This window comes from Fukomys damarensis, unplaced genomic scaffold (genome assembly GCF_012274545.1).
Source record: "Fukomys damarensis isolate Sample0158 unplaced genomic scaffold, DMR_v1.0_HiC HiC_scaffold_16, whole genome shotgun sequence".
In the NCBI taxonomy this organism is placed as follows: Eukaryota; Metazoa; Chordata; class Mammalia; order Rodentia; family Bathyergidae; genus Fukomys; species Fukomys damarensis.
The window spans coordinates 5,641,565-5,656,455 of record NW_022900928.1 but is presented as its reverse complement, the minus strand read 5'-3'; the positions used below and the strand labels follow the sequence as shown (position 1 = coordinate 5,656,455).

Here is a 14,891-nt window from a genome sequence, read left to right as displayed (position 1 = left end):
GAGGGGAGGGGAGGGGGAGAGTGAAAGGTAGATTTAATTCCAGGTCCCTGCTGCCCAGGCTCTCAGGAGCTCTCAGTAGTAGCAGGGCCTGCAGGGTTCAGTCTGCCCAGGATATTCTTTCTCTCTTTAGCGGGGTGGGGCCTTAATGAGGCAGAAACAGCAGTTTCCAGAGCCTGTGTTACTTTGGATTTAGCCAAGCAGTCTTAGAGGAAGAGCCAGCAGCTACAGTAGAAGCGGCACAGACTTGAAGCTCCATCCAGGGAAGCAACGTGTGTCCCTAGGCCACATTCACTGATGCACAGCCACACCCCGCTCCACAAGATGACTCCATATCCCAGACAAAGGGGAATTTGTGTTTGTCTGAGCCCAGTGTGCTTCTCTCCTCAGAGATTTCCCAGTTCACATGGGCAGTGCTGAAGAAAATGTTCCCCATAGGCCTCCTAACCACGATAGCTAGCTAGTTTTCTACCGGAATACTTCACTGAAAAAGTACATATTCTTAGACAGGACCACCTCCTTCTTACATCGAGAAGACTCTGGCATGCTATTTGGGGAATTTTCCCTCAGTGTCTTCACAAGTTTTCTTCAACACAGCAAGTGTTTGGGGGCTACAAGACAGAGAACAAATCTCCCTTCTCCGCCTATAGTCTACCCTCCAGCTATGCAGGGTTTCCCAGGGGCTCACTCTGTCCCGTTTCTCATCTCTTTCTTAGGTCTTTCTTTCCCATTTAGCATCTGTTTCTTGTATGGGCCCCTTAGATGAAGGCTTTAGGTACTCATGCTGTTATCACAGGTTTCTAATCGGGCTCTTGTCTCCGGATCTTCTCATTACCCTAATATACAGTATCCCCTGCATGACTGAATGGCAACTGGCCATGCCAACATCAACTATTGCAGTCACCTCCTCAGGGCAAACTCTGAAGCATCCCAATCCCTGCTTCTAGCTTAATGTCCCGTCACAAGTCTGTAATCTCCTGCTACATGACGATCCTCTGTATCCCATGGATGTGTTTTAAAAGCGTAAGGATTAAAGCGATTGACTTACATTCTGGAAAGATGTGAAAATGAATCTAGCAAGGAAAAAAATGGAAACAGTTTTACAAGAAAATACTGCATAAAATATGTCCAACCACATCTGTGCAACAAGATTGCTGTTAAACGTGGCCTTTTGTTCACCACTTTTCTACAATCAGGGCTTTTCTGAAGCAGCGGAGAGCCACTGTTTCCTGGTGACCTTTAAGCCCCGGTGTGCAAAGTCTCTGTTCCAGCACCCCCAGGTGGTTCCCGCAGGAGGTCTGCTTCTGAGGGAACTGACAGCTCCTCAGCTGCAGAAAGCCACAGGTGTCTCTGTAAGAAACCCAGAAACAAAAGCCTGGCTCCCCCACTGTGTGTAATGTTATGAACTCTGTGGGAGAATTTCCTCATGGTTCTTTTCTCTCCTGTACATAATGTATGGTAATGATTGTTCTGCAAACCAAGGCTTATAACATTTTTAGATGCCCTAAACCTTAACAGTCAGAATTTTAGAGCTACATAGACTATTTTATAATGTATTCACAAACCTTTAAAAGGACCCTATCTTCTTATGGTGATATTTTTATCAATGCTGCATTGCACAAAAATATGTCCTGTGTTTCCTTGTTTTACCGATTGTTTTGTGCTATGTCCCAGAGATCGTCATATACATAATACATATACATATACTTAATACGTATACACAGACACATACATAATTTTGATTTAAGACTTCCCTGAGGACATTGTGGACTTCAGTCTGGGCACAGAGGCATCCACTCCTCTTCAGCTTTCTTTATAAAACTCTTCTGTAATCCATACTTCACCTCAGCTTCCTTTGAAGATAGTCCCCTATGTTCTTTACACAGTAGCCCCCGTACCCCCATCTTACTTGAAGTATTATTTTCCATACTTCCCCTTTCCTGTAGTCAACTGTACCCTAAAATGGAAATTTCCAGAAATAAACAGTTATTGTATCTTAAATGTCACGCCACTCTGAATGCTATGTTGGAACCCTGTGCAATCCCCACTGTCCAGTGTATCCTGTGTTACACGCCGCCTACCCAGTAGTCACTTAGTAAGCACCTCAATCAGCAGACCTCTGTAGCTCTGTCACAGTCCCTGTGTTCAGGCAACTCAGACCCACTAGCTGGCCCTACCACGAGGCCCCTAGCTCGAGCCTCCCATCCTCTGATGGGTGGACGCTGTGTCCTTCCACACCGTCACAAGGACGGTGAGACAGCACAAGAGGGTATACTGAGCGAGAAGGCTCCTCAGGTCACTTGTATCACACCCCATGGATTGAATCGCTCTGTTTTATTGTTGGTCTCTTGCTGTGTCTGTCCTACATATTCAATTTGAGCAGCTCTTACACATTCTGCGTTAGCACAGGTATAGGAAAGATGCGTAGGAAAGAACACAGTGTTTTCAGGCTTCCATGTTCTCTGCAGTTTCCGCCTCCACAGCGGCCTCGGAATGTGTCCATCTGGGACAAGAGGACCACTGGAGTTTCCATACTGCTTATGTGCACACCAAACATTTATGTTCTCAGCTGTGTTTATTCTCGCTCACTAATTTATAAATATGAGTATTCCGCAACTGAACCCAAGCAGGGCTAATTTCAATTTTATTAAGTTTGAACTTCATTAAAACTAAACAATCTTTACAATTCTGAAAATTTATCACTGTACATCATTCTTTAAGCAACTTTGGGTAATACCTGATTTAAAACACGTTGATGGTACCATATATGTCCAATGATGTACAAAACTTCTGGAAGCAACTAATGATGTGACTCATTATATGTCACAAACCACACATGGGCCTGTGGCACATGTGGAGAGACGGGAGGAAAGGGTCACGGCCTTGCTCATTGGAAGTGCTAGCTTGCTGGCAGAATTCTGCAATTTGCAAATTCCCCATTCATGAAAGTTTTGCTGAAAAGAAATGCAATTTTGAATGCCTTACTTGAAAAGCCAACTTCTTACATCGCATGTGTAGTTTAGTTTACTGTGGCCCGCAAATACTTCCTTAGAATGTCAGAAAAACTGCTAAGCAAACGTGAAGGTGTAATGAAAAGGGAATCGGAGAAGAAAAGAAAAGAGGTAAAAACCGTTTCCTCCTTTCTCCCCATGGGAACATCTCAGAAAGTGGCTGCAGGATCTCATAAAGCATACGATAGTATGACTTCATTGGGCGAAAGCCATAGTGCCTAAATTCAAAAGGTGGCTATTGGGTTATGATGATGAGTAGAATGATTAATTTTGTTTGTTGTTTTCCATTAAGGTGACATACTTGTTTGATAATGGAGGGACAGTCTTCTTTGCTATTTTTATGGCAATATGGGGTAAGTGTGTTCTTTCATTACCTTCTAGCTTTCGTCTTCTAAGGCTGTGTCTGTGTTTCTTCACACACACACACACACACACACACACACACACACACACAATGTGGCAATGCTGTAATAACAGCTTTTGTTTTCAATTGTTTTTACTTGTAAAGCCTGGTACTTGCTTTGTTTGCCTGTTCATACATTTGCTTCTTCTTTGGAAATTTACTCTTTATCTAATCTTCTAACCACTACAGCCTAGATCTCCCTACACTACGAAGTACTCTTTTGCTGCCCAAGTCACGTGACAAACTGAGAGATGGTCCAATCCACCTTAGGCTCTGTGTATTGTTACCTAGGAAAGTGATGATGAAAAGTTGTCTTTGTTTTATGTCCCCACTCTTTTATTTCCTTATGCTTCATATACTTTGAGATGCAGAATCTATTCCTTATATGACTCGATTCCTTATATGAATCCTATTCTGAACAGCTCCAACCCGTACTACATTCTGAGTGTATGCTTTGGCTGATTTTCACCACATTTCTCATGGAGTGTGGAGGCACAGAAGTAATTGAAATCTAAAATACATTTAGACAAGTTGGAGTCCTTCGAACTTGGAAGACCTCTGAGGAAAGCGTTACTCTCCTGGTTAGGGTCAGGCTTCCCAGCATGAGCCTGTTGAAAGCAGTCGTTGTCAAAGCAAGAATGCCACGGGCTGTCCACGTCTGTACGGGGGACAGAGAAGTAAAATTGGGCAGAGTACAAGTCTCTCATTTCTATTGCTTAATTTCCCAGGAATTGGACTCTGGGCCATATCTTCTTTCTAGCTTTAAATGAAATTTTTTTTAAAATCAGGCATAATTTTTGTAATGTTTCTAATCTTCATTTGTGGTCCTCGAAGGGCAGGTGAAACAAGAAAGAGTCTAGTGCTTTGGTTTTTGTTCAAAAGAGGTGAAATACATTTTGGGTTCCCTATTTTTGCTGAACGTTTTTTGGTCTGAAATCCTCAGGCGCTGCTGTGGCGGCGGGGTCTTTCGTCTGACTCTGCAAATGTTTCCTATTAAGGAAAACAGACAACAGCGTAAATTGCCCCTCGTTATAGGAGCTTCAGCCCAGCTGAATGTCATGAGCAGGGAAGCCCTTGGAAGGACGAATTCTCACTGTGTTTCTGCCACTAGTGTCAGGCTCTCCACAGCTCTCCTGGCCTAGTCTACAAGCCAGTGAGCTTGCACAACCCCCCGGGAGGTGAGAGTGAGGAGTGGCAGGGACAGGTGCACCCCTGCCAGCGGGAACCTCTGCGCCGGTTCTAGACGGCGCTGTGCAGCGGAGGAGGAATGTCACCCATAGGGATGCAGTCCCGAGCACTTTCCCGGCTTTCTGGCACCGCCGAATCATTCACAGACGGGTGATAGCAGCTTGGACTCCCAAAGCCCACGTCGTAAGGTTCCGGCGCGTTGTCTAATCGCAGAACTGAAGAATAGAATAAAATGAACACAATTGCTTTATAGTGACAGATGAAAAATGCATGCGCGGCCGTCTGATTATATTGCCCGATCATAGAATCGTTCCAGATAAGTACGTAGGTAAAACCTTTATGTGGGCCTCTGGGGGCGTTATTTTTGAAATGGTGAAGCAGCAGTTCCGAGCTAAATTTATTTCTATGACTAAAGGACAGTTTTGCTTCCAAAGTTTCACAGCTGGTAGATGCAAAATAAAGGAACTAAGGGAGAGATCATTACAAAAAAGCTGCCAGTGCTTTGCATAAAAATGTACCAATGTATACCTCCTTGATCTTTTAATCTCATGGTTTCCAAAAATGTGTTAACATGTTCTGGATTTGCAACTTCTCATTTAAAAATTATTTGAAAACTAAGGGCATTAAAAACCACAGCTATTATTTTGTCTTTTACCTCACTATCTTGATCATCAAGCCATTTTAGGTGAAGAAGGTAGAAAACAATTCTTGAAACCATGTATCCTAAGAGATCCAAGTCACCATGAACTTGAGTTGCTCAATTTTTAATTTTTTTCAACTAATAAGTAGTTACTTTCTTAATTATCTTGGATTAATTTTCAAAGGCACTCTGGCCATGGCCCGGATAGTTTATGTTAGTACAAGCAATGACTAATAACAAGTTAGAGTGGTGATTTAATAATATTCAGATGGGTATCCTACGTATACACCCTTGTTCCCTAAGCTGCTGGTTTCCAGACTAGGCTTGAAGAAAGCTGAGGTATTGGGAAAGATGTCCCAGTGCAATCCTGAAAAGGTAAGGAGGGTGTTGCTTTTGAGTTATTTGTTATCGGTCATTTGTGACTGCTTAGAATGTATCAGTGTGATCAGCCAAATGTTTGCATGGTGCACGTTATACAAAGTTCTTAGGTTTAATAGTATGTTTAAAAACCACTGTTAGGATGGTGGTTACCTTAATTTTGACAAGTGTCACTTTTTCTTTTATAGAAATTGCTAAAAAGTTACAAACCGAGTTCTGTTAAATTTACAATTAAAGGATTTGGTAATGTATATTAGTAATGTATTAGTCAACTTAACAAAACACGATGGGGCACTTTACCCATGGGACTTGACATGGACAGTGAACTAATTGTTAATTGGTGGGAATATTCCTGGTGTAAAGATGAAAGTAGATTTTTCCCCTAAAGTGTGAAAGAAATAAGTCAAACATCTGAAGTAACTTCACTTCTGTTCTTTTTATCTTACTACAAGTCAAACCTGCAGCTTTATTTTTAATATAGGTATCCCTCATATAGAGATATTCTAGTTGGGGTTTTTTTCCATTATATGAGTAGAAAAATTGTGATTTAGGATCACTGTCATTTTATGTGTGCAAATGCCACTTTTAGCTCCTGGGTATAACTTGCGAGTCTCTAAGGAAGATGGCTGGGTGGATACACTTTTGATGACCTTCCAGTTAGAAAGTCTTTGTTCAGATTTTTGCTACAAGGCTTACTACAATGGCAAGAAATGGCTTTGCAATGATTTGTTAGCAAAACTGGTCATTTTTTAAATTTTATCTTCTTCTTATGTACTTATTTTTTAATTCTGTCATATTTTTAAACTCATTTGGATGCAAGGAGTGATAAGTACAGTGGTTTTAAAATTTCACTCACAGATCCAGAATCATTTTGCTAAGTCTTTAGGCTTTTTCTGCCCTAGGAAACCCTTCTAAGCATGTAACCCTCGCTTAATTAAAATCACCGCGTCCAGTTGAGACTCTGAAATAGTTATTACCTGGTTCGTTTCTGTCCTCATAAAGTCGCCGGTGGGAAAATGAATCTGTTTTCCTCTTTCCACACAAGAAATAGCCCACAAGACTCAGCAGGGAAACACCGAGAATAGCCCCTAAAACGGCCCCGAACACCACTCCAGTATTTCTGTTCTCTGGAGGACAAATGCAATTACAGTTAAGACATAGCAAATAACTGTTTGAAAGATGCAAAGGGAAACACGTGGACTGTTCAGTGGTTTTTAACATTACATAACAGTGACGAGCAGACAGGAGAGTGAGCCACAGTCCCTTGCAATTTGTCTGAAACACATGTAAGTCTTAGCTTTACAGCTAACAACTGTCTACCTGTTAACGTTGTCAGCACTGAAGGGTCAAGTGTATTCTCTGTTAACATCTAGTTTCAGTGTATACATTAGGTTTTTCATAAACCCCAAATCTCTGATAAAAATTTAGTGGTGATGTGAACTTTGAGTTTGTTTCTATAAAGAATTCAAGATTAAAATGCGAATAAGGGTAATACAAAATAAATCTGCAAACTCCCCAATCAAAAGCCATTATATGAAAAAAGCAATATATATATGTAGTATAGGATATTTTCAAATACTAAAACAAAACAAAACAGTAGACTGAGGTAAGATGCTTGCAATGTCTTATATATCAAGGTCTGAGTCTTGGGGCAACTAAAATATTACTATATGTGTTCTTTACAAGTATCTATCAATAAATTACTTGATGCTCTTTGAACTCATAATTAGATAAGGATTCTTTGAGAGTCTCTAATTCTACATAAAACTCCACTTCTAGGAAAATCATTCACATCGGTGTACATAAAATTGTTACTATGAAGGAGAAGCAAACAACAATTTTTGGATGAAAAGTAGTGATAAGAGTAAATTATCTATCTATCTATAGGGTTGGTTATTCAAAGGCAAGAGAAGGTGTTTTTTAAAAGTTCTTTTTAATGGAATGTCACAGTGTGTACAAGTGACAGGGTATGTAAAAGTTATAATTAAATAAAAGTAAAAATATGTAAGAAATTAAAACATTTCTTATACACAAGTGATAACTTTCAAGTAGCAATTAGAGAATATGATTTAGTTTTTATAAATTTAATATATTCTCTGGGTTTATGCATTGGAGGGCAGTAAGTTCATGGGGGTAGTGTTTAACCACTTCAAGTATATAAAAATATAGCTAAACTAGAAAAAAATAAAGCATAAAGGATGAATTCTTAAACTTTGACTCTCATTCTCATTTTGTGTTTCAAAGTTTGACATAAACCTCAAATGAAACATTCGATATCGATATAAATTCATGATATAGCTAAATTCTACTTAAATAATTTTCACTCGATTTAAACTAAAAATTAAGGAGGACTGTCTTTCATTGAGCTTGTCCAAATAACTTTTTAATAGTAGTGTTCTATTCTCTTGTGATTCCCATGTGGTTTCAGATAATTTATAAATTCATTCTTTTTTTTTTTAGTTTTTCAAAATTCAAGTAGGTATAATTTTAAAGTTTACCTTTATAGTAGTGCTGGGAGGATATGAAATTTTGTACAGTCTAAGACTAGGTGAACATCGTCACCAAAGCCTCCCAAATCTGCGTCTCCATCTTTGGCTGACCTCTCCTTCTTCTCATTTTCCCCGCAGGTCTCTTCATCTATGATAATGCTCACTACATGCCCAAGCCTTTAGAGTACTCCACTATTTCCATTATAATGACTCCTTTCCAAATAAGTAGGGTTCACCTGGACTACGGCACGCTCTTCTCTTTTTTTAGAATGGCCACACCCTTAGATTTAATCTCCACAACTTACTCAGAGATTCAATTCCACGTTAAAGGAAAGCTAAGTCCATTTATACTTACCTTTTGGGGAGTCTGATGTACTTGGAAAGAGTTTGGAGTCATTGGTAAATTGTAAGGTGGGCTGTAGAGTTGTGTTTTCTTGATAGGGAGTGAAGCCAGCAAAACTGTCGCCCTCTGTGGTAGGCCATGCAGTCGGTTCCACTGTCAAGGGGGTCGCAGATTTGGGGGTCGACACTGGGGGGAGGATGATGGGGGCAGTGGAACTGTTGTCAGGAATGTATGCGGTGTCATTGTTCAGACTGAAGTCTTCTGGTGAGACAGCCCCTGTAGAATTGGGGTGGGTTGAGACAGGAGGGAAATTCTGGTCCACTAGAGATGAGTTCCAAGGCAATTTGGAAACGAAGCCGTGAACCAAGGGAGGAGCTGTGGAAAACGTGGCTGGGGATCTTGGAGCCCTGGAGAAGTTGATGGTTGTCAAGGTGCTGGTGAAAGTTGCTATATTGGATGGGTTCAAAGGAGGGAAATCAGTTACCTCTGGAAGGGAGACATTTCCGTTTTCATTATTTGAATTTACATTTGCTTCTCTCTCCTTTGTTTTCCAAACTTCTGCAATGCTTTGTGTGGTGTTTTTCTCTAGATTTTCTATCTCATGGCTCTCCAAGGGCAGTGAAATAAGCAAAGTTGAAATCAACACAATTTGGGCCAAGGTTAACATTGTAGCCTTCCTTGCGATATTGGCTTTATTAAGGGAATCTGAAAAAAAAATCATTTGAATTATTAAGTATTCTGAGTTTTCTATGCATCTACACTTTTAAAGTGATAAAAATTTAGAGATGTACTGTTGAGACGATAGTATCAAATTCTTTATTCCAAAAAAGTTTTGTTTTGGGAGAATGAAGTACTTAAACTAGTGTCACTGAGTACAGCTGGCATATACCAGTGATATACCCTCATAGAATAGTTTCTCGGAATGCTTTTAGGGAGCAGACCATATGTCAGAACTGCAAAGGTTTTCATGATGTAGAATGCTTCCCATGACCCAGGCTAGTCACTTAAGTAATGTCTCCTAAGGAGGCAAGCAGGAAGACGCGGATAATATGTACAGCAGTGTGATGGATGCATCTCTAGCCAATGTGTCCGCTAGGTACAGACTGTGTAACAAATTGTGGGTTATTTCTGTGGTGAAAATTAACAAATCGGGGCTTCTCCAGCGGGGTGGACTGTTATGACAACATAAGGCAGAGCTGAGAGTCCAGGCCCACTGTGATTTCATATGCATACAACATGAGCAAGAAGCTTTAATGTTGCCATCAGGAGAGGGCTTCCTCATGGGAAGACAAAGCCAGTAGTGACAAGGAATGGGCTGGAAATACGTTATGGCTTGATGCGATCCAGGCTGTGCAGGTGCTTTTACATTTGTGGTGATTTTCCTTACTTATATTTTATTCACTTTTCTGCACTATCCAGTCAAATTGATCTAGAGACTAAAAATCATTATCATCATTGAAAACTATATCACGATAGGAAAACATCACTGGTTACCTCAAAAGCTTTACATGTGTTCCATTTAATTCTTAGCAAAAGTACCAAGCAAACATCAAGTAAAGGTTTATAATCCTGCTTACTGGTGTCTAATGGGGCATACAGGGTATGAAAGTGGGCCCAAGGACTCACAGCCAGGTGACCGGAGGGTATGTTAGGGTTCACATCCTGGGAGGTCTGAGTAAAGCCTGTGCCATGATCCCTTGGTCTCTTTGGGAGACCGGGTGAGGCTCTGGTGAGAAGACCCACAGCAGCAGATGGCCTCATCTCTGGTGTGGACATTGTCAAGCATTTGCTTATAACCCACGCATCCTCCCATGTACCTTGAGCCCTCCCAGGCCCCTTGTATGCCCAATGCAATTTGAATTCTACATAAATAACTGATCTACTGCATTGTTCAGAGTACAATGAGTCTGTGTATGTCCAGGACAGATGCAGTTTTTCTTGAATATTTTAATCTGCCTTCAGTTGAATCCATTGAAACAGGGCTCAAGGAGACAGGGACCAATACTGCCCTCTTCTTTATAACAGAGGTTGCAAAGGAGTCTAGAATTCGGTACTTTTCCCACCAACATTCTTTTAAGCACAGCCAGTCCAAATTTAATCACTTCAAACAGAGCAGTTTATAACCATTCTTTCAAAACCCCAGAAATACAGGGAGTTTTATCTTCAGTACCTCTCAAATATACAAAATACCCATTTGCCCCAATTTAGGAAGTCCCACCTATTTCTGTGGTTTCTCTGTGAACACTGCTTCGGTGGAGTTTGTAGATTCATATTAACAAATCTCAAGGGCTTAATCAGGAATATGGCTGACCAACACTTCCTTTAGGCAGGTACTGCCCCTAGCAGGTGTAACGTACAGTGCACTACAGCATGAGGATGGGTGTGTGTGCTTTTCTTTCTTTCTTTCTTTCTTTCTTTCTTTCTTTCTTTCTTTCTTTCTTTCTTTTTTTTTCTTTTTTGGTACTGGGGATTGAACTCAGGTCCTTGTGCTTGCAAGGCAGGCCACCGAAACGCTGAGCTAAATCCCCGGCCCCTACTAATTCAATCTTTGTCTTTTTTGTTTTTTGTTTTTGGCACCGGGGATCAAACTCGAGTCCTTGTACTTGTGAGGCAGGCGGTGGAACCACTGAGCTAAATCCTTGGCCCCGCTTTTCCTGGAATTTCTTTCTCTGCTAAACTCCAGAGCTCCTCACAAACACGGCCTTCTTTTCCTCTGTCCATCGCTGGTGCTCTGCTCCCTGGGTAATATTTGGTCACTCTTTTTCTGTGGTTGTTGCATAGGTCGATTTGCTCTCCCTAAATCTGGGCACTTTATTTCTTTTCCTAAAGAGTGATCATCATGAAAGAAAAATAGTTGTTCTAGATTTCTTTTCAGAGCCAGGTGAGGAACGGGGCCTTGCTTTTTCACGGCCTTCCAGTAAGAAGAATCCACACACCCGAGTCAAGACAGTGAACTCTGCTGTTCCTGCTTGACCCTGCCTGAACACTGAACCACACAGGGGATTTCTCATTCCTCTGCGTCGCTTTTGATTGTAATTTGAAAACCCCCCAAATGTGCCAAGCATTCTATGACTGCCTATAATTTATCTCCTGAGGAAAACAAAGACAGGGAGGCAAGGGATGTACAGCAGTTCATCTGGGTAGTGTTTACTGTTTGTTCCGGGCTGAGTTACTCCTGCCGTCCTGATTTTATGGTAGAGGCCTCCTACAGCCATTCCTTGGCACCTTTCATCTTAGAGGGGAAGAAGCAGCCACCGGCTGAAGCCGTCAACAACTGAAAACTGTGGTTCTGAAATTTTGTGGGAGAAAGGGTCAAGTGATGTGGATGAAGTGGGTCTTTATCCTGAATCGAGCAAAATATTATCTGCAGCGAGAGCTGCTGCAGTGGTTCTGACGGCCCACAGCACCAGCAATGAATCCTATGCATTTTTTCCCCTTTGTATTCTCTCTTCAGCTTCTCTACATCTCTAGAGTTCAAATATTAAAGAGTGCTGTAGACAGTGATAGAACGCTGAAATTATGGTGGAATCCGAATGGCAGGCTTGAGAATGCCCAGATTCCTGTCAGCTAAGAGCCCTGTGTGTACAGACAGAAGGAGAGAAAGGAAACTGAAATTTTAGAGGGGGAGAAAGAGAGCAAGAGGCATCAGTTTTCCTCCTGCTCTTTGCCTCTTCTTATTCCTACGAAGCAGCAATTAGGGGGTGTAAACTCCACAGGAATTCTGGAGGTGTAACACAGGGGCACAGCTATGAACGGTAGAAGTTCAGACACGTCTAAAATTATGTGCGGGAACAAATTCTGAATGTGATCAATATGTGTGACAAACATGTACTAATCAAAAATAAAGTTTGGAAAGGTAGAATTATCATGAAGAGGAGAGAAAAAAAGATTTTCAGCTACTTTATGATATCTGAAATACAGATTCTAAACGTTCATGTATATATATTTCTGTTGCTTTTTAATATTTAAGAACTTCTAACATGAGTACATGAATGAGTTAAAAGGTCTAACAACTTTTAACATTTAAGAACTTCTCGACATGAGTACATGAATGAGTTTCGCTTTTGAACAAGTCCACACAGAGACAATGAATACTGTTTTCTCCCCTTTCTTTGGCGTTGGCACTGAGGGTGGTTGCTCGTTCCTGCTTTTGTGTGGAGGACGGAAGGGGGTAATAGTAAGAAGAGACGCCGGCCACAAAGCACACAGACCTGCATCCAGAGGCCCCTCCTCCCTGCTCTAACTGAGTCATGCCCCTTTTATACCAGGCTCTGAGAACAGGGAGAAGGGGCCCTGATTCCTGACAGGCAGCTGGGCCGTCCAAGGAGAAAGAAATGATGGTCACTCAAACCCATACCACACAGAAATTGTCAATGAATGCCAGTTTGGTTACTCTGAGGGGAAAATATAAGAGTGGCCTTGTAGTTGAAATGGCTGACATGAATACATCATCACACCCTGTCGCCCAGTTACTTTTGATCATTTCTTGCTACAGCTCACAGGCTATTTGTTGGTGCTGTTGTTTGGTTGTGACTGTTGATCACACAAGTCCAGTCTGCCAGAGATGCACTGGGCATACCCTCCACACGAGAGTCATCATTCTGAAAGGCCTCTCCACGCCTGAATAGTATTTTGTTTTCTCTACCTCAAAGAATCACGCTAAGTGAGGGCATAAGAAATTGTATTTCTAAAAATGTGACTCTACCAAAAGGATTTTGACAGGTGAGAATCCAGAAAGCCCGCCTGTGCCTGAAAAACTTACACCTATCCTTTCACTTTTCTTTGATTAAAAATGCAAGAAAAAGGAAAGAAGAATGACTTCCCTTCAGGCAAAAAAAAATAAAAATAAAAAATAAACAGTTCCAAAACATTTGCCAATATCATTCTAAGTGAAAGACCTACATATGCAGGAATCCAGGAAAAACAAACAAAATGCAGTGCAACCTGCTGGCGCAGGCGATTCTGAGTCATAAATTAGTGGATGATTGTCCAGCTCGAAAAGAATGTGCCTCCGAAAAGTGTTCTGGGTCTGAGTGCGCAGGCACCGGGTTTCAGCTGTGTCTCACTTCTCGGTCTGTGTGAACAGCCTCTCCTGTCGGGGTCAAATCGAAAGCCGGTAAATGAGAACTTAGCGAAACTTTAAAGAAAGGAGCCTTCTGCCCTCACAAACTGAGAGCTGCTCCAGAAAGCCTTGCCCACGTCTTCCTTCCATGGCTGTCTTCTGTGGTGACTGATTCCGCATTTTAAATTCCTGGTGAGCGTTGGAGTTAAACACTTGTGATGCTAAGAAATGGATCATGTGTACATTTTTTTTTATTGAAAATATCTTTGAAAAAGAAGTATACAAAGAAGTAATTCATTTTAAGTGAGTGTTCTTTTTTAAAAAAAAACTTTTATATTCTAATACTTAAAATAAGAAACTTTAAGCCCAAATTCATAATTTAGATCTAAGTATTAAATTTATATTGAATACGTTCCACTTTAAATAGTTTGATACCGTACTGCAGCCTGACTGGGAAATTCTATATTGTAGTCACATAAATTTTAAATAAGACTTTCTTTTAACTCTTCTGCAACTTTTATCATCTAGCGACTGGCAATAATTTTTGGAGTTGGCTCATTTAGCAGGGAAAATGCTCATTTAGAAGGCAATTACTTAATGAACAGCAATCTCTTTTTACCAGGGTCTCTGTAGCTACTTGCCAGACAGTTTTGTCGGGGGGGTTGAGGCTACTTTGATTCTCTTTGGTAACTGGGTGGGGAGAGGAGGAGGAGAGAGAGAGAGAGAGAGAGAGAGAGAGAGAGAGAGAGAGAGAGAGAGAGAGAGAGGGAGAGTGCTTTAGTAACCCAGCAGGCACAACAAACACAGCTTACCTTCAGGACTAGCAGGTGTTTCTGGATGGGAACTGCGCGGAACTGCCCCGTGCTGGTTGTCTTGGTTGGCGCATAAGAGAAAAGAAATGTGTTCAGTGTGACTGTGTGGCTCAGAGCAGCAGGGTGCAGAGAAACCAAATTAGGTGGGGCGGGCTGCCGTCTTGCTTGTGTAATAGAGCACCCAGAAACCAGACAGACCTGCTCCTCAGCCTAAGCAGTAGAGTATCACCTCATTCAGGCCTTTAACAAAAAAGGGAAAAAAAAAAGGCCAGCCCTCCAGTTTTCATAGGTTGGTCTGGGGCAGGCTAGTTCTTCACAGTGGGGGCAAAACAAGGGCATCCATTCCTTGCCCCAAGCAAAAACCGGACTAGACTTTGGTGACTGCCTAAGGTGCAATCAGAAGGCTCTGAGAAGCGCTGGGTTTCCTTTCTGCTCTTGGAAAACTGAGGAGCTGGCCCTGCAGCTGTCACCCTAAGCCAGCTCCCTGCCTTCCTCACTCTGGAGCAGATCTTTCAGTCCCTTAGTAGGTGGCCGTGCCTGTGCACAAAAAAAAAAAAAAAAAAAAAAA

The 14,891-nt window shown here is 41.5% G+C and overlaps 2 protein-coding genes across 8 annotated transcripts in view; one reads left to right on the top strand and one right to left on the bottom strand.

The window, feature by feature from the left end:
- Positions 1-14,891, top strand: part of Ano3 (anoctamin 3) — a 350,025-nt gene that overhangs the window by 276,023 nt on the left and 59,111 nt on the right. For all 7 annotated transcript variants that reach the window (XM_033764063.1, XM_010603358.3, XM_010603357.2 and 4 more), the window contains one exon: positions 3,301-3,361. In XM_033764063.1, coding sequence (XP_033619954.1) covers positions 3,301-3,361 — 61 coding nt within the window. The remainder of the gene's footprint in view (positions 1-3,300; positions 3,362-14,891) is intronic.
- Muc15 (mucin 15, cell surface associated) lies at positions 3,574-14,820 on the bottom strand. The gene is made up of 4 exons (XM_010603356.3): positions 14,324-14,820; positions 8,462-9,154; positions 6,595-6,744; positions 3,574-4,814 (listed from the first exon to the last, which is right to left on the bottom strand). Exons 2-4 carry the CDS (start codon positions 9,114-9,116, stop codon positions 4,651-4,653), a joined length of 969 nt encoding a protein of 322 aa, XP_010601658.1. The 5' UTR covers positions 9,117-9,154; positions 14,324-14,820; the 3' UTR covers positions 3,574-4,650.